The 19,068-nt window shown below is 37.4% G+C and overlaps 4 protein-coding genes across 8 annotated transcripts; all 4 read right to left on the minus strand.

Moving 5' to 3' along the window:
* Nucleotides 1–2,193: 2,193 nt before the first annotated feature.
* Nucleotides 2,194–4,533, minus strand: LOC117617154 (glycine-rich protein A3-like). Its single transcript, XM_034346429.1, has 3 exons — nucleotides 4,227–4,533; nucleotides 3,139–3,483; nucleotides 2,194–2,667 (listed from the first exon to the last, which is right to left on the minus strand). Exons 2-3 carry the CDS (start codon nucleotides 3,464–3,466, stop codon nucleotides 2,429–2,431), a joined length of 567 nt encoding a protein of 188 aa, XP_034202320.1. The 5' UTR covers nucleotides 3,467–3,483; nucleotides 4,227–4,533; the 3' UTR covers nucleotides 2,194–2,428.
* A 2,310-nt stretch (nucleotides 4,534–6,843) lies between these two features.
* On the minus strand, nucleotides 6,844–9,988 carry LOC117617155 (glycine-rich protein A3-like). 5 transcript variants are annotated; one of them, XM_034346433.1, is made up of 4 exons: nucleotides 8,616–9,297; nucleotides 8,060–8,131; nucleotides 7,673–7,975; nucleotides 6,844–7,390 (listed from the first exon to the last, which is right to left on the minus strand). In XM_034346433.1, exons 3-4 carry the CDS (start codon nucleotides 7,932–7,934, stop codon nucleotides 7,179–7,181), a joined length of 474 nt encoding a protein of 157 aa, XP_034202324.1. In that variant the 5' UTR covers nucleotides 7,935–7,975; nucleotides 8,060–8,131; nucleotides 8,616–9,297; the 3' UTR covers nucleotides 6,844–7,178. The 5 variants fall into 5 exon arrangements, with proteins under 5 accessions (XP_034202324.1, XP_034202321.1, XP_034202323.1 ...); XM_034346430.1 differs by lacking the exons at nucleotides 8,060–8,131; nucleotides 8,616–9,297 and adding an exon at nucleotides 9,818–9,988 and having other exon boundaries at nucleotides 7,673–7,971; XM_034346432.1 differs by lacking the exons at nucleotides 8,060–8,131; nucleotides 8,616–9,297 and adding an exon at nucleotides 9,818–9,982.
* On the minus strand, nucleotides 9,888–12,531 carry LOC117618148 (pentatricopeptide repeat-containing protein At5g16420, mitochondrial-like). Its single transcript, XM_034347761.1, has 3 exons — nucleotides 12,477–12,531; nucleotides 10,181–11,974; nucleotides 9,888–10,003 (listed from the first exon to the last, which is right to left on the minus strand). Exons 1-2 carry the CDS (start codon nucleotides 12,529–12,531, stop codon nucleotides 10,263–10,265), a joined length of 1,767 nt encoding a protein of 588 aa, XP_034203652.1. The 3' UTR covers nucleotides 9,888–10,003; nucleotides 10,181–10,262.
* Nucleotides 12,215–15,646, minus strand: LOC117617153 (tRNA (guanine-N(7)-)-methyltransferase). Its single transcript, XM_034346428.1, has 8 exons — nucleotides 15,288–15,646; nucleotides 15,055–15,111; nucleotides 14,889–14,964; nucleotides 14,397–14,476; nucleotides 14,198–14,247; nucleotides 14,030–14,114; nucleotides 13,822–13,920; nucleotides 12,215–12,777 (listed from the first exon to the last, which is right to left on the minus strand). The coding sequence occupies exons 1-8, from the start codon at nucleotides 15,546–15,548 to the stop codon at nucleotides 12,553–12,555; spliced, it is 933 nt and encodes a 310-aa protein (XP_034202319.1). The 5' UTR covers nucleotides 15,549–15,646; the 3' UTR covers nucleotides 12,215–12,552.
* Between the last annotated feature and the right edge of the window lie 3,422 nt (nucleotides 15,647–19,068).

The following is a 19,068-nucleotide window of genomic DNA, read 5'->3' on the forward strand; positions in this document are numbered from 1 at the left end:
TGTATTGTTGACTTCATAGGTGACATTGGGGCCCTGGCCTCTCAATACATCGTTGAAGACCGGGGATTGACCCAGCACGTTGAGGTCATTTTGTGATCCTGCAACTCCGAAGAAGGCATGCCAAACCCATGTGTCGAAGCCAGCAACCGCTTCAAGGATGATACTTTTTTGGCCTTTTCTATTTCCATAATCACCTTGCCAGGCAGTTGGGCAATTCTTCCATTGCCAGTGCATGCAGTCGATGCTACCAATCATTCCAGGGAATCCTCGAGCTTTGGCTTTTTGTAGAAGCCGTTGGAGGTCCCTGGGAGTAGGTCTACGTAGGTAGTCCCTAGTGTACAGAGTTTCAACAGCTTGACAAAATCTTACCAAAGCCTCCAACGTAGTGGACTTCCCCATCCGGGCAATCTCATCCACCTGATCAGCAGATGCTCTATACGCCAACATTCGTATAACAGTTGTAAGCTTTTGCTCCGGAAGAAGCCCCAAAACCCCAGTAGCATCACACTTTTGAACAAAGTATGCATCATAATTGCAAATATCATGCATGACTTTATTGAACAAATGAGGTTGCATTCTAAATCGCCTTCGAAAATCAACATCAGAGTACAAAAAAGTTGGGATAAAATAATCTTCCAAAAGATTCTTACCCCGAGAATGCCTATGTCTTTCCACATTCCGGCGGCGGCCGGCTTGTGAACTATGGCGGCGACCTTGGTTCTCTTCTTCTTGCAAAGCCACTGCTATGAGAACTTGCTCATCGACTTGTCTCTGCAACTCATTGATTTCATCTGCTCTACGGTTTCTCTCATTTGTTTCTTGCTCTTGCCTCTCCAAGCATCTCCTAAATTCTTCCATTGAGAATGAATGAAGTATGAATTCTAAACTATGAGAAATGAAAATATAGAAAGATGTGGTGTGAGAGGTATGAGCTGAGACTCTGGTTTTATAGAAAATTTTGGCAAGATAGACATGCCATGTGGCTTGATTTTATTGGATGAAAATCTTATCTGAAATTTGAAATTCATCCGAAATTTGAACCCTAATTTGTATGAAATTTGAATTTTGAAATTCATCCGAAATTTGAACCCAAATTTATATGAAATTTGAATTTTGAAATTCATTCGAAATTTGAACCCAAAAATTTATCTGAAATTTGAATTTTGAAATTCATCCGAAATTTGAATCCAAAAATCTTATCCGGAAATTTTATCCGATTATGAATAGTCTTGACACGTAGGAACCCGAAAATCTTATCTGAAAATATTACCCAAATTAATTATTTTTATTAAAAAATAGGAGGAAAAAACAAAAAAATAAATAGTAATTGCCCTTAGCCATGGCAACGGGTGGAAACACAAATTACTATTTGCAAGGACAACCACTATTCACGTGAATAGTGGCTGCCCTAGCTCCACCCTTGTCATGGCTAAGGGCAAATGGGTGGAGTTACTCTAAGAACATAATTTATTGTAATGCCTCTATTCTTCTCTCTTCAAAAGTAACCCAATTTGCAAATCTGCATAATTTCAAAAGTACAACAGAGGCTTTGAAACTCCTTAGGATAGGCATCCAAATACATAAATAAATAAATAAATAAGCAATTCAAATAGATTAATTGGATTCTAAAGTGTACATAATAGATTGAAACCTTGATGTTATTTACTCACATCAAGAAACAGCAAGAAGCTCTCCAATCAATATGCAGAACTAGTCAACATTGACAACAGCCAAGTCAAAAGCACCCTTCTAAAAGTTGTCCAGTAGATGTGTCGCTGCTTTTTAAGTTGTCTAATCCAAGTTGTCAAGAAATAATTCTGAAAAAGAAAGAAGGAAGGCTTCATCCACTCCAAGCCATTCTGACTCTCGGATCACAAAAATGGGCACCAAGTAATCTCTTGATTACAGTTGAATATGGTTAGTAGGGTGTACTTATTAAAATTATATTTGTTTCACAATTCCATATATTCTTTTTGGTCATTTTATATTAGGGTAAATCAATAATTAAATATATACTTTTATAGTAGGGTGCACTCAATTAATTTTAGGATTCGTTTAGCATCACTTTTATTATTATTATTATTATTATCAAACGTAAGGCGAAAAAACCCTCGGGGCTAACCTAGGTGTAAGGGTAAAGACTTGAGGCTTAGGATTAGAATAAACCATTTCCAAAACAGAACTCAAAATTAGTTAAGGATAAAAAGAAAAGAGAAAATTCTTGAAGTCGTTTTGGAACAGAAACTTCATTTACATCACAAGAACGAAAATAACTAGAATGACATATACATAATAGCAGTTTTTAATAAAAAGAATCCAAAAAATCTTGTCTGAGGTGATTTTCAGAAAGCCAAATGTAGAATACCATTATCAACAGAGAGACTAAGATCTTCAACCGGCCATTATATTTTGCCTAAGGTCCATTATATCACTTCCATTTCTTGAACTTGCCCCCAAAGCCAAAGCGCTTGCCAAATTTCCCATGCTTGAATTTGCCATGTTTGAACTTCCCATGACCGTAGCCGTGGTGACCCCCATAACCGTAGCCGTGGTGACCCCCATAACCATAGCCGTGCTGACCCCCGTGCACAAGATGGTGAGCCCCATAAGCAACAGCTGCAGCTGCAGCACCCCCAGCTAGCATCCCTCCCATATTAGGTCCATGCCCTGCAATTTTTTGTTTTTTTTAAGTTAGAAAAAATGAAACAAACATAGTGGCATAGCATATATTACTATACAACCTTTGTTAGCAAAAATTGAAACTCTATTAGAACTTCGATGCTCATGATCCACCACAGAAAAAACTGCAATGGTCTATGCAATTTACCAACAGCTTTCTAGCTATTCCAATAATCAATGGCGTCAGCATAGGTTTAGCTATTCACATATCCAATGGTCATCTGCAACAGCCCTAGGTAGCCTAGGTTCTTACAGCCAATTTGTTATGAGAGGAAAAACAAAACAAAGGATAGGATAATACATCACACTCTGGCCCTTTTAAGCTATCTGTCACAACTGAATCCACGGAGGGACAGGTCAGGTATAAGTATAACCTTACGAAGTCACGATTGAAACTAAACTCTACACACAGTCTCATGTCATATAATATAAGTAAACAAATAATGGTGATTTGGTTACCTGAATGGTGAGATGATGAACCTGGATATCCGGCTGGTGGATACCCGGCTGGTGGATATCCACCAGGGGCAGGATAGGCAGATGGTGGATATCCCCCAGGGGGAGGATATCCAGATGGAGGATACCCGCCTGCAGGAGGGTACCCACCTGGAGGAGGATACCCACCAGGGGGAGGGTACCCAGGTGGTCCATGTGCTTGTGGAGGATATCCATATCCTTGTGGAGGGTATGATCCATGCTGTGGGTAGTGTCCAGCAGCATATCCAGCAAGTTGTGAAAATAGCCCTTTGTCATTAGACTCATCTTTGTTGTCTCTTCCACCGTCCATCTTACTTCAACTTGTAACTAATGCACACATAAAAATCATAATTCAAAAAATCAGTTGGGAAACCAAGAACCAAAAGTAATCAAATAGAAACAAGCACACTAACAGCCACTAAGCAACCCCACATCATATCATAGTCTGAATGGTGCCCAATATATGCAAAGTTCACTACTTTAACAGAGTCCAACCGAGAAAAACACAGAGACTATGTTGCAGAGAAGATTCACAAAATTAGCCCAAGATATGACCTAAAGATTCTTAAATTTGGGCAACCATGATCTTTAACTTCTTAAACAGAAATCCTGTTATCATAATGGTTTCTACTTCGCATATTATATAGTTAATAGCATGAACTGTTTGGCAAAACTTCAAATCCAAAGAGATCATCATCATCTTGGCAAAAAGCTACAGATACCCAAATAGAGTAAAATTATCAAGAGGCAGTTTTTACACACAGACAAGTTTATTTCTCACATATTACATGCCCAACCGATCGTTAACATTAAAAAAAGAAACCCATCTTCATCAACAGAATAGTTTTGAGAAAACCCAAAAGAAAAGGGGTTAGGAAGCTGCAACTCCCCACCCACTTCATTCAACAACAAAGAAAGCAAAAAATAAGTAACCCAAATTCACAGATCCACAAACCCAGAAGAAAATTCTTGGAGCAATTAAAGATTACCACGATTTCAAAAGCATAGACTAGAATTATTACTATAGAAAAAGAAGCCAAAAGAAATGGAGAAAGATGGGTATTGCTCACCAACTTGATGCTATTTTTTTGTTTTCTGTGTAATTCACCAAATTGGTAGTTTGTGGTGCCACAATTTTTGTTTCAAGATTGCATGCGGCTTCGGCCTTAAACACACAAACAAAAGCGTGTGGAAAAAAAAAAAATTTCTCTCTTTTTGTCAAACGCGTAAAGGGAGCTTAAAGAAGAAGCCTTGAAGTACTTCTAGGAAAATACGAAGGGAGGAGGGGAGTTGATGATAATGGGAAGGAAAAGGAAAAGACCAGGTTGATTTGTATGTAAATGAGTAGAGGAGGCTACACACGTTTTGCACGCCTTCTCTCTTTGTGAGGCAATTTGAACCAATTTAATTGCTCTTTCTACTCTTTAAAAAAAAAATCTTACCATAAAGACTATTTTACTCTTATTTATAGTTTGAACTTTTATTATTTAAAAATCTTTTTCTTTTCTAAAAAAAGTCCACCTAAAAGACTAAACGGCCACCACCATGTTCCTCGCCACCAATTCTCTAGTGACGAGCAGTGTGAAGGAGAGCATCGATAATTTCGTCAACATCGAGCTGGTGTTTGATATAACAAGAATCAGATGTCTGAGCGAATATAAAATTTTATACATAAGAAATTTAATTTTAAGTTTTTTTTTTTTTTTTTTAAACATGTTATGATCTCTTCAAATATTGGAAAATATATATATATATATATATATAAACAATGAAAGATGTTTAAAGGCCCAATTTTTCTCTTAAGTGTTTGTTTCCTCAAACTTGATACACATACTACATCGTTACATTAAAACAACAGAATATTTTGGTGTAGATAAGGAACCAATTGAAAGTGTGATTGTGTACAATTAGCTTATTGGTTTTCTTAATATCCTATTACCGCAATTATTTAAAATAAAAAATTTGATATCATATTTAACAATATTTTGATTGACCAACGAGGTAAAGAATTCTTCCAACAGAAAGACCACAAAAAATAATTATTATTTTTATATTCATATTAATAATATTGAGCGCGTGACATCAAAGCGTGTGCTTTTGCTTTATTATATGTCATCCATACGATAAGAATTTTATTTAGAAAAAGGCCCACCAACTCTATAACTTTTATGGTTGGCCCAAAAAGAAACTTCTAATATGGTTTGTTTCCGTGTTCAATCTTCTGAACTACCCAGTCTTAATCCGATTATGGTCAAGATAGGCGAATTTAAATATAAAAAAAATTAGAAAAGGAGAGGAAATAACGAATTCAGAAATTAGAGATTGCAAGATGGTATTTACATATCAAACACGCACATTAAATTTTTTTGCTTGCAGCTAAAGTTGTGTTTTTTTTATCACATAACGGTAGTCAGTGGCAGAGCCAGAAATCTTATCACAAGGGTCTTTAATGTAAAAGTCTTAATAAAAATTTTGCAAAGAAGACAACAGTTATTCAACTCTTTACACACTAATGTACCAGCAACTGAGATCTTCATACACTAGAATCTAGTCTCATACATACACACAAAATATGCATAAATACACACTACTGTATGAGACAGACCTTACCTGACTTTTATTATTCTTTAAGGACAAATTAGGCGTTTTGTACATTATGGAAGATTGGCGGTTTATAGTGGTGGTCATTATAGCCATGAGACAGCTGTAGTTGCAAGAAATTTTTGTTTGTGATCGTACTACAGTCAGTGGACCGCACAACCTCTTGGAAGCCATGAAAATAAGCTTAGAGGTCCCTTTGGAGCTGCACACCAAGTGCTCAACTAAATGACTGAAGAAGAAAAAAGGTTGTGTGACCTGAAGAAGAAGGTTGTGTGACCTGAAGAAGAAGGTTGTGCACGTGGGTCCTTTTTTTATATTAAAAAAAAATATTATAAACAACCTGGGCAAAACGACGTTGTTTTGGGCTAGGTCTGAAATTAAAAAAATTTATGAAAATGCCCATCGTATTCTTCCTCTCCAGCACTGATACCTTCATTCTAAAACCCCCAAATTTTTTTATTTTCTCGTCCAACCCTAAGTAGTCTTGTTGAATGAATATAATATAAACCGCCAATCTTTCATAATGTACAAAACGCCTAATTTGTCCTTAAAGAATAATAAAAGTCAAGTAAGGTCTATCTCATACAGTAGTGTGTATTTATGCATGTTCTGTGTGTACGTATGAGACTAGATTCTAGTGTATAAATATCTTAGTTGCTGGTACATTAGTGTGTACAGAGTTGAATAACTATTGTGCTGGGACTTTTACACTAGGGACCCTTGTGATAAGATTCCTGACTCCGCCACTAACTACCGTTATGTGATAAAAACACAACTTTAGCTGCAGGCAAAAAGTTTTAATGTGCGTGTTTATGACACTTCCGATTTTGCTTGAATCAACACCATCTACCTACAAATTACAATAATGCATCACATGATAGCTACATCTCCTCCTCTGATTCTCTCATGATTTTCTATCTTGATTTTCATAAAAACAAAAGGAACATATCTTGATCTACATACATACTTTACGCATGCCTCGACGTCTTCAGACCAGAAAAGACTTGAACGTCTTTATTACCTAATTCTTGGTCTAGTAATATTCATCTTCCCAAAATATTGAAAGAAATCTCAAATTTGATTTACCCGCCCGAACACAAAATACGTCTTTAATAAATACAGGGCTGTGCACCCTATTTAATTTATCAATTTAGGCCAATGCATTCGGGCCTTTGAGGCATTCATCATATAAGTAGCTGCCAAAACAATTGCCTAAAGAAGCATTCCACTAGCCTTCTCAAAGGAACAAAAACAACTAAATTACACGACATATACAGTATATAGCATTATTTAAAGAAACAAGAAGACAACCCGAAACAGCATGGCTGTCGTAATTATTAGAAAGCCATTTAAAGTATAAGATTATTTATAGACTCAGATCTTGAACCGACCATGATATGTTGCCTGGATCCACTCCATGATCACTTCCATTTCTTGAACTTGCCCCCAAAGGGCTTGCCATACCCCTTTCCCTTAAATTTGCCATGTTTGAACTTCCCATGAGAACCCCCATAGCCCTGGTAACCCCCGTAACCATATCCAGGGTTATGGCGCCCATGCGCAAGATGGTTGGCCCCGTATGCAGCAACACCCCCAGCTAACATCCCTCCCAGTCCCATGCTAGATCCATATCCTGCAGTACGTAGGATATATTACTCAGCTACTTGTCAAAAAATATATATATTTACTCTACCAAATGGCCATTTTGTGATCAACGGGACATTTGGGATTCGAACAGATCTCTTCAAAAGTTAGTAAGAGAAGTACCACTTGAACAAGAGCTCGTTGAGCCAAAGAAGGAAAAGTGAGAGCAAAGTGAGAATATATTGGTGATAAATGTAAATGAGAAAGGAGAAAACAACTTTTTGTTTATATTTGAAAAACTGAAACATTACAGACGATGTCGTTCGATTACCTGAATGATATGGACCTGGGTGACCTGGATAACCGGCTGGGGGATATCCACTTGGATAGGCGGCTGGTGGATATCCCCCATTGGAAGGATATCCAGGTGGAGGATACCCACCGGAGGAAGGATATCCATGATGTGCTTGTGGGGGATATCCATATCCTTGCGGAGGGTATGATCCAGGATAGTGTCCAGCACCAAATCCACCATCAAATGAAAATAACCCTTTGTCAGTAGACTCATGTTGTTTGTCCTTTCCACCTCCCATCTTAGTTACTTCAAGTTCAAGTACGTCAAATTGATGCCTAGCTGCACAAAGTTATTATTCAGAAAAACACTGAGGAAATAAAAATTGAAGTAAACCAGATAAAAATATAATAATTTCTACCTCCCCAGTAATGTTTTGTCATTATCAGATATTTGGAAGGTTTTGTACTTGAGAGACTATGAATGTCAACCACACATCTATACATGATTTTAGCTAATCAATGATCATAATTCAGTATGAAAAAGGCAACATGATATTAATATGTCAAACTAGTAAGCAAGAGAATTTTGTTGTGCGTAACAAGTATAGATAATAGCAACAATTGTGATGTTAAACATCAAATGAAAAGAGATCACCTTGGAACCAAGTACAAAGATTTGTTTGCATCTACAAGTTTAACATGACCAACTGACCTTCAAGATTCAAATAAGTAACCTTTTTATATAAAACATAGTTCAGGGAAAAAATGAAAAGAAAAACAGTTGAGAAGCAATTCCTCCATTCAACAACAAAAAAACAAATGGCGACCTGAGGGGCCTTTGGTTTACATTTTTTTTAATTAGAATAGGCAAAAGAAAATTATCACAACAATGAAATATTACCATTCTAGATCAAATAACAGCATTATTAACAGAGAAACAGAATATAATGACTACAAAGAAAAAGATAGAGATGGCTCACCAAAATGATTTTACAGTCAGATGAGATGGTAGTTTGTGGTGTGATGACTATCTTAATTTGGAAGTCTTTTTGTTTATCTGTTAAGGCTTTGGGCTTAAACACACAAACAAATGTGTGTGTGAAACTTGAAAGAAATGAACTGTATATATATGGATGAAGAAAAGAAGTAAAGATTCTCGTCATTTGATCCCAAAGACAAATAGAACGCATAAAGTCGATGCACTCAACGCGTGTGCTTCATTATATGCCGTCCAGACAGTGAGAATTTATCTCTGAATTTCTGAATGTGATGCTCTAGAAAAGGTCCACTAATTTTTGAGTACTTGGAGCTTTCATGGCAAAATGCATAATCTCTCAAACACAGGATGAGAGAATATATCATTTTCTTTTCCCTTCTTTTTAACCTCCTTTGCACCAAAAACATGAGAGAATCTCCCATATTTAAAAGTATACCGCCTTTACTTTTTCAGAATGACGGAAGGAATAATTACTCATCCATAGGTTGAAACATTTGTAGGAAAGATATTTGAATTGGAGACCTCATATCAGGCAAATAATTACCATAGGTTGGAACAACTTTTTGAAAGTAAGTCATCTTTCATTTTGAGACTTTTTTTTGGGGGGTTGAAAACAATGTCTCATCTATAAAAGTGATATTATATGCTTGTGGATTTCTTCTTTTATTCTAAATATTAAAATATCCAAAGGTGAATATTATACTTACTATAATACTACACGAACTAAACTTTTTTCAACTATTTATTCGTCTAGCAGTATTTCAAATTTTAATAGCCAATTATTGACAAGTAACATGAGAATATAGTAGCTATTATATAAGCAAAAGTGTGTTTTATAGCACACTTTTGACAGCAAACACCAACAATCCCAGTTCCTTTTGATCCCCAATAAGTTGGCTCATCACAATGTAGCATTGGTGCAAGGCTAAAAAAATTAGAAGCCAGAATTTTGGATAGGCTTGGTAGTCCATGCAATGATTCCAGCACAAATTTAAACGCTCCCTTTCTTCTTTACCATACAACTGGTTGTCAACATGAATTACAAACTAAGGAATATGAAGCTCGAACTCACAACACAAGACATAATCAAGATTGAACAAGCTTGGCCTAATCAAACTGAGGTGAAACAAGCAAGATCAAACAGCCAAAGTGTGCAGTATTGAGGTTGAAGAACCTATTACTCACCTCAACTTTGCTTTTGACAACTCTGTTACCATCATCAGATTTCAGCTACTTCAACTTTCACCTGTAAACACCTGCAAGGAACTATTTGCATGTACAAATTTGCAGGCGGCATTCAATGCATATTTCGTCGAATTGCACAAGAACCTTCGTGCACCCAAATCACAAAAGGTGCCTGCTCACAGAAACCTAATCAAATTGCACCCATAAATCAGAACAAGCTTTATACAAAGATAATAGCAATCCTTTCTAACTTAGTTTAAAAATCAAACTCTACATCATTCATAAAGAAAAAGGGTGAATGTTCTTTCTTTCCACAAGGAAAACTAAATACATAGACAAATTAACAACATGAATATTGTTTACCTCAGAAACCTTGTGTATATAAATGCATTCCACTCTCACGAGGTCTGGGCTCCTCAGATGAGATTATATGTTGAAAAAGCCTCTAATTAACATTCTCCACAAGTATTTTGTCCATAACAGCTCCCCCATTATCCAAATCACCAACAAACTTAGTAAGCAAAATATCCCACGAAGCACTCTCAATGTCTCCATTTGACATTGCCAATGAAATCACTTTTGTGACTTCAGCTTCCTTCCTCAAGTCACAGAGCCCCTCAATCAACATGCCATAAGTAGACTTGTTGGGTAAACAACCTTTATCCAGCATCTCCTCTAACATCCTAATCCCCTCCTCTGCTTTTCCAATTTTACAAAATCCTTTGATCAACATATTATATGTAAAAGCATTCGGAGCACATCCTTTCTCCACCATGTCATCCCACAACCTCCCTGCCTCGCACAGCTCCCCCACTTCACACAGTCCTGCAATAAGCATGTTGTACGTCATGACACCGGGAATCAAATCCATCTTCAACTGATCAAACAATTTCTTGGCTTCCCATACTTTCCCCTCCTTACAAAGCCAGTATATGAGCGTGCTCGAGATTGCATTATCGGGTGTGCAATTGTTCTTCAAAAGCCTCTTCCACAATTCACAACCGTCCTCTGCCTTCCCTTCATGACACAAAACATCAATCACCTTACAGCAAAGAGCCGAACTTGGTATATACCTCTTCTCAATCATATCATTAAGCAAATTAACCGCTTCACCTGACTTCTTTGCCTTACAATAAGCTTCAATCATAACCCCATAAGTCACCTCATTTGGGCCAACCTTATTTTCCTCCATCTCATCCATGACCTTCACAGCATCAACCAACTTCCCTTGCTTAACAAATCCATCCATCAAAATGGTGTAAGTAGTCGCATCCGGATGCCACCCTCTATCCAAAACCTCCCCGAAAACCCTCTTGGCGCCAACCATATCACCTCGCGAAACATACCCTCCTAAAACTGTGGTATAAGTCACCACATCCGGGACAAACCCCATTGCAGGCATTTCGTCGAGCACCTTGAGTGCAGTCTCAACATCATCCTTTTGGCAAAGCGCTTTGATCAGTATATTACAAGTGAACACGTTGGGCCTAACCCCAAACCTCTGCCCACAATTTTTAAACACGGAGTGGACCAAACCATACTCATGGTTCTGAACCAAAGCGTTCAACAAGGCGTTCAGGGACTTGGCAGAGCGTTGAGCTCCAAACTTTGGAATGTCGAGGAAGGTCTTGAAGGAGCGGTTGGGACGACCCAAGACGCCAAAATTGCGAATGAGGGTGATGAAGAGGTCGTCAGAGCATTTGATGCCGGAGTTGCTGAGGTCTGAGAGGAGCGGGTCGATTTTGAGGTGAAAAGCGCGGGAACGAGAGAGGCGGTTGAGGATGGCGTGGTAGGTGTTGTAGTTATGGGAAAAGCCAGGGTGGAATTTAGAGGCGTGGTGGAAGATTTGGAGGGCGAGGTCGAGGTTGGGTTCGCGAGTGATGAGGGAGATGAGGCGCTTTGGGTGGAGGCGTCTGGGCCAGGGTTGGATTGGTGGGGTCACGGTGTAGGAGTCGAGGAGATCGACGGTGGAGATGGAAGGGGAGGCGGAGGCGGAAGTGGAGAAGGAGACGGTGGTGATTGGGTGCCGGAGAGGGCAGACTTTAGCTGAGATCTTCAGACGCAGCATGAGCATGGTTGAAGAGTTGAAGACAGTGGCATTGGCAGATGGTCTCCGAGTCCCCTGTGGAGCGGAGAAATCATTCAGTACTACTGTAACTGTTGTACAGCTGATGTGGAGTTACGGCCTAGTAGTTTTCTGACACGTAGCAAACAATTTGACACGTCGGACGTTAAACTCAAATGCATTTAACCTCGTTATCAAGATAATAAACACACTACCTTGATTAGGACCTGTGCACGCTATTGATTATTGATTTTAATACTAGAAAATAGAAGCTGATTTTCCCGCTTCTCTTTTGTCTACTTACACTCTCTTTGTTGTTATAATAAAAAGTATTAAAAAAACAAAAGGAAATATAAATGCACAAAAAGTGATTGGGAAAATCAGCACCCTAGAAAAGGTATTGTTTTAAGAGATATATAACAATTACGCTAATAAAATATTGAGATGCATTGTGTTTCACCTAAAAGCTACATTTTAATGAAAAGGGTCACATTACAAAATTTTGGTTTTCCATGCTCAAATTTGAAGCATGAACATCCTTCACACGATGTTGCCGACGTTACCCATCAACGGGTAAGAAACCCTACTTTCTACAGGATACATGGACGCAATCAAAGCTCTCACTTGATTCTTCATTTGCTTCATCCATGAACCTTCTACTTCTAGTTAATTACATTTGCTTCTGGTAGATCCTTCTGTAAATTTTTGCACCTTCAAGTTCTGCATGAATTTCTCTCTCTGTCCTTATCCCCATTGGATTGCTTAACATCCATCCCTCACTGTCACACAGCACACTCGAGTCAATTTCATGGATGTGTTTCAGAACCTGGGGTTGAGAATCAAATTGATTTCTCATGTCAAGTGCCACTTCAAGTACATCTGACTGCATAAACACCTGCTCATAAACATAACAATAGATAATTGGATCAAGCCTGCAGGTCAATTACTCATGCAACAGTCATATTTGTTCATCCAAAACCAAGCCATTATTTCAACAGGGGCCAAATCAATGAAAGAATTCATATAGAAGGCACGCACTCAATTTTTAAGATGAATTTAACACCACAATCTCCCACCGAAATCTCTAATGAGGCAAGATGAAATTCCTGACTTCTTTGTTAGGGCCTACACTTATCATACTGAATTACTCCCAAACCTACATGGCAGTATTGAATTGACTCTGATATCATTTATCATGATCAAAACATCACACAATACCCACAAGGGAAGATCACTGATGGAGCTCCTTGTAATCGATTATATAACCTAAATCGACACAGCACATAACCACTGTGAGACCCAACACACAAACAAATTTGGTTTGAATTCCTGTTTTTGATAAAAGCAATAATCTTGCTCCACTGTGTCTTTCTAAACTGTGTGGTCTTTCTTTTTATTTCCCATTCATGTGGGTTGGCAAGACTTCATCCTAAAGATCCACCCCAACCCAAGCCTAACCCTTGCAACCAGAGCCATATCTTCGTATCCAGACAGATCTATTTTAAGAATAGGCAACAGTCAATAGGAAGAAAAGGTTCATCCTTTTCGTCGTGATTGATCCTTGCATGAAAAATAAACCCCACCTAAGGTATATGTCGTGTAGCAAGAAACTGATGGGTTAGACTTCATGTGTAACAAACATAATGAAAGGACACATATTTTCACTAAAGAAAAGTGCAAAAGCTGCTCATCTACTTGACCAGCTGCATCAGGGTTTGATACTAGTAAGGCCATTTTCTGCAATTGAAAGAATAGGCTTCAAGCTCTTGATACTATTAAATCTACAACATGTCTAGTGAGACTCATATTTGTGACCAAAGCCAAACAAAAATGAGAACCTTTTAATAATCAATCATAGTCGCTTTCAATACAAAAAAAGGAGTTCATCTTCACTTCATTATTTTGTAATGAGTAATTATACTTAGTTATTTAAACAAACCTGGCCGCTGGGCATTAAATTGCTCACAATGGAATCTACTAAAGGCTTCTGTACAACCCGTCTCTTATGATGCCTTTTCTTGAAATAAGGATCTGGGCACTGCACATGAACATGAGCAAAGAATCCACTTAGATAAAGGTGTTTCAGCCTTATGATCGGAAACATAATGAGAATATGTCCTTGAAAATTTCATGAGAGATTAACTTACCAGGATTGAAACAAGCATCAATGGTCCAGGGTATGTAGACACTAGTTGTTGAAAGGAAGTTGTGGCATTAGCAAACATGAAATATCTGCCATTTAATTCAATATAATATATCACTTGCTTGCCAATAATATACAATAGGTTTCACCATCTAATGATTAAGGGTCTTACATATTACTAAGAGACAGGTCCTTAACCCAGAATTCAGCACGCTTGACCAGCTGCATCAGGGGCAAAACATAAGTACATGAGAAACAAAACCATATTATTCTCTTGAAACAAGAAGGAATGAGTACCAAGTAATTATACACTGACTCAATCAGAAGAACTATCAAGTGTATCAAAAATAGCCCAAGGAGTTGTCCCATACTTTCTTCCGTATTTCCAGTCCCAAATAATTTCTCATAACTAAATTTCTTTTTGCAAGCCATATGAGAAATCTGCCACTACCTGAGAATGTTTACATAGTTAGATTGACAAATGATAATTGACGATTACATCAAATACCTATAATTGTTGAAGCAAAATTTGGAAGTATATACCTATAATATGAGCAAGGGTTAACACAAATATCACAAAAGATGCAAAACCAGCCAAGTATTTTTGCTAAGTTTCAGTGCACGAGACCAGGGGACCGCACACGAAGGCAATTACTGGGTCCTAAAGGACTGAACTAGATAAGTCCCAAGGAAGCTAGCAAGTAATTGCTGATTCTATATGCAAAAATATCATCCTTGTCATGGTATTAAACAACCATGACATATATGCAATGCTGAATTGCTTAAAATTATGAAGCACTAGGACTACAAAAATAGATTGCATGTAAGAGGGAGTTCATAAGAAAAGGAAAAAAAAATGGTACCACATCCAATATCCACCATGAGTGGCAATGTTGGGTCCCTGAAGACTTGATTCCAATCAGGTACTTCCACAGGCACCTAACCAAAGAATCAGAAGGTAACCAGAACAAAAAATTATATTGTATTATGTAAGAGAGAAAAAGAAAGAACACCCTTCAAGTCACATACAGAGAGAGAGGAACTTAGAGGGTTGACATGTTGCCTGATTCTGACATGACCCAGTTCCTGCAATTGAGAACATACAAACCCAAAATGAGCTTTACATCAAAGATATAACAAGTTTCTTTTTCTTACAGAACAGAATTTTAATTTTTTTTTATAAATATGAAAACCCAGAACACCAACATAACAGTTCTTTCTACCCAAAACGAAAAAGATGATGAAATAACAAAAACAAAGACCTCAGAAATTTTGTGGGTGAGATTAAGGTCAGCATATTCCAAGGCCACAAGGTCTGGGCTCCTCAGATACTGTTGCTGTTGTAATTCCTTTGCACCAGAAGAAGCAGAGGCACAAACTCTTCTTCTGTTGTGGTGAAATTGATAAGAAGGTAAGAGTGAAATTGGATTTTGTAGTAGAAGAGCAGAAAGAGCCCTTCTTGGCAATGCACCAGGGACTCTGACACTACCAACACCACTGGGTAAGCAAACCCAAGAACCCATCTTTGCTGCTATACCAATTATTTGGGTTTTGGGTAAACCCCTTCCCTCTCTCACTTCAGTTTCTCTCTGTGAAACTAATGCAAATGGAGAGGACAAGTCAAGACCGTCGGATTATAATTCCACGGCTAGAATAATAACACAGATAAAAAGGACATTTCATCTTTTTTCTTTTTCTTGTTTGCCAAATTATGAGTGTCTTTATAATTTAGGCGCAGTTTCACTTTAGCATTTCTAGTTTCATTTGTCGTGAGTTTTTAGACTACTTGTTTACTAATGTTGCAATTGAGCTTAGTTTTGTTGACTTTCTCAACAAGATTAGCACATGAGTGGCATAAGGTAAAGTGAGGGTAAATTTGGCTTCTTAAGAGCAACTCCACCCCTAAGGGCAAAGTCTAAGGCAAGGGCAAGCTAGGGCAAGCAAGGGCTGATACTATTCACGTGAATAGTGTCAGCCTTGCCAATTGTAGTTCCACCCACAAGGGCAAAGTCTAGGGCAAGTCTAGGGCAATTACTATTCATTGTACTTTATTTCCTATTTTTTTATACTTTAAATCATTAATTTTGATAATCTTTTGTAATTAAATTTTCGGATAAGATTATCGGATGTGAATCTCGGTTGCCACGTGTCTTATTCCAGATAAAATTTGTGCTTGTATGATCTATTCAAAATAAATAATTGGAAGTGCATTCAAAAAATATACAATGCAAGAAATTATAAACTATTTTCAAATGCAAGAATAAAATTGATTGTGTAAATAAATATAGACAAATTGAAAATGCAAAAACAAAAATAAAGATTATGCATGAAATTATAAACTATTTTGAAATGCAAGAATAAAATTGATTATGTAAATAAATAAAGCCAATTAGGAAATGCAAAAATAAAATAAACATTGTGCAACAAAAAGAAATAGAATATGCAAAAAAAAGTTACATTAAATTGATTAAAATGGCAATTAAAAATATTTTGGTGTGGAAAATGAATTATGTGAGTGGAGAGTAGAAAATATTGTATGGAGAAGAAATTGTATGAAGATTTGGTGTTGAAAGTAGATAAAATGGTTAGGTATTTATAGGGAAAAAATACATAAATTTTTGGTATTTTTAAAAAAAAAAATTCAGAATTTTTTCGGATTTTTTTGGATTTTTTTAAAATTTTTTTGGCCAAAAAAAAGAGAACCGTAGGATTGCTGAAAAAAAATCCAATCGGAGCCACCCGGTGACGACACGTGGCAGTCAACAGTAAAAAAAAAATTGATTTTAGTGCGCTGACGTCAGCGAACTCGGGCTCAAGCCCAGGCGACTTTTGCCCTTGGGCCTGCCCGGTTTCGTGGGGCCCGCCTGTTGCCCGGGCTGGATTCTTGGCGCTGGAGCTGGACTCGGGCTCATCTCTGCCTTTTGCCTGGGCCAGCCTCTAGCGCTGGACTTGGCCTAACATACAATTTTGTTGAAAATAAGTTATTGTTACTAATTCTTGGCACTTGCTCATGCACATGCTAATTGATTTTTTCTTTTTTTTAACGAGCGATATTTAAGAAGAGAGAATTCGAACAAGGGACCTAACGTGTAGAGGTAACTACTTTTAACTACCAAAGTAGACATGGACTTAGTCACATTGGCTAGAGCTGATATGCTTCTCCTTGCACCAGAATTCAAATCTCATTTCCTGTAATTTAGATTAATTAAAATAAAACATCATTTGTATCAATAATTAGTTTGTGTCTTTAATGCAGTTTGCTTATGCTTTTATTTGGGCTTGCTTGATGATGATATGATGACATGTCTAGTAACTTCTGTTATTCCATATTCCATTTGAAAAGCTTACTTCTTCAAACTTCATTATGTGTGTGTGTGTATGCGTTCGGAAGGGGGCACGGGGCATCTTTGTTTCAACAGAAAAGTGCGAGCCAGTTAATACAATGGGTCACATTACAAATTTTGATTTTCCATGCTAAAATTTGAAGCATGAACATCCTTCACACGATGTTGCCGACATTACCCATCAACAGGTAAGCAACCCTACTTTTCTACAGGATAATAGACGCAATCAAAGCTCTCACTTCACTTGATTATTCATTTGCTTCATCCATGAACCTTCTACGTCTAGTTAATTACATTTGCTTCTGGTAGATCCTTCTGTAAATTTTTGCATGCACCTTCAAATTCTGCATGAATTTCTCTCTCAGTCCTTATCCCCATTGGATTGCTTAGCACCCATCCCTCACTGTCACACAGCACACTCAAGTTGATTTCATGGAAGTGTTTCAAAACATGGGGTTGAGAATCAAATTGATTTCTTGTTAAGGCAACAATCATTTGTTCAACCAAAAGCAAGCCATTATTTATTATCAGTAAGTTATGAAAAGACAATAATTGCTGGGTGATTCTTGATGCATCTAATGTCTGTGCAGGACAAGGTCACAAAGACTCTACTTTTCCAGGGAAACAGTCATAAGGGATTGTATCCAATTCCTCATCCTGTATCTCCCTCCATTGCTATTCCAAGACAACCTTCCTCTGTAATTTCCAAGCAAGCTTTTCTCCGGCAGCAAGTTCATTCCACCTTGTGGCATCAACGGTTTGGTCATGTTTCCAATGACATTCTTCAGCATATGCTCAAACAATCACAACTTTCTGTTCACCCTGATGCATCACCAAGTATATGTAGTTTTTTGTTTGAATGGTAAAATGCATTGTTTACCATTTTCCCTTTTTCAATCTGTATCTCTTCTTTCTTTTCAAAAATTGCACACAAATGTATGGGGTCCAGCTCCTTGTGTTGCTTATGGAGGATACCATTACTATGTTTCTATCATAAATGACTTTACAAGATACGTGTGGATTTTTCCACTCTTCACTAAATCAGTACCACTGGGTTAGCAAACCCAAGAACCCATCTTTGCTGCTACACCAATATTGGGTGTTGGGTAAACCCCTCACTCTCTCACTCCAGTTTCTCTCTGTGAAACTAATACAAATGGAGAGGACAAGTCAAGACGGTTGGATTAAAATTCCACGGCTAGGATAATAACATATATAAAAAGGACATTTCATCTTTTTTCTTTTTCTGTTTTGCTAAATTATGATTTTTGTAATTATAATTTAGGCGCAGTTCACTTTAGTATTTCTAGTTTCATTTTTCGTGAGTTTACTAATTGTTGCAATTGAGCTTGATTTTGTTAACCCTCTCAACAAGATTAGCACATGAGTGGAATAGGTAAAGTGAGGGTAAATTTGGCTTCTTGGAAGTGCATGTACCATACAATTTTGTTGAAAGTTTTGACAAAATAAGTTAGTGTTATTATTTCTTAGCACGTAACGAAATAAGTTATTATTTCTTTTCTGTTTGATACGAGCAATATTTAGGAAGAGAGAATTCAAATACGGGACCACAGTGCTGAGGTAAGCTTTTAACGACCAAAGCAGACATGTGCTTAACTAAATTAGCTACAACGCATGTGCTTCCCCTTTGCACCCGAGTTCAAATCCCCTTCTTATCATTTAGATTAAATTAAAATAA

This window comes from Prunus dulcis, chromosome 2, assembly GCF_902201215.1.
Source record: "Prunus dulcis chromosome 2, ALMONDv2, whole genome shotgun sequence".
NCBI classification, from domain to species: Eukaryota; Viridiplantae; Streptophyta; class Magnoliopsida; order Rosales; family Rosaceae; genus Prunus; species Prunus dulcis.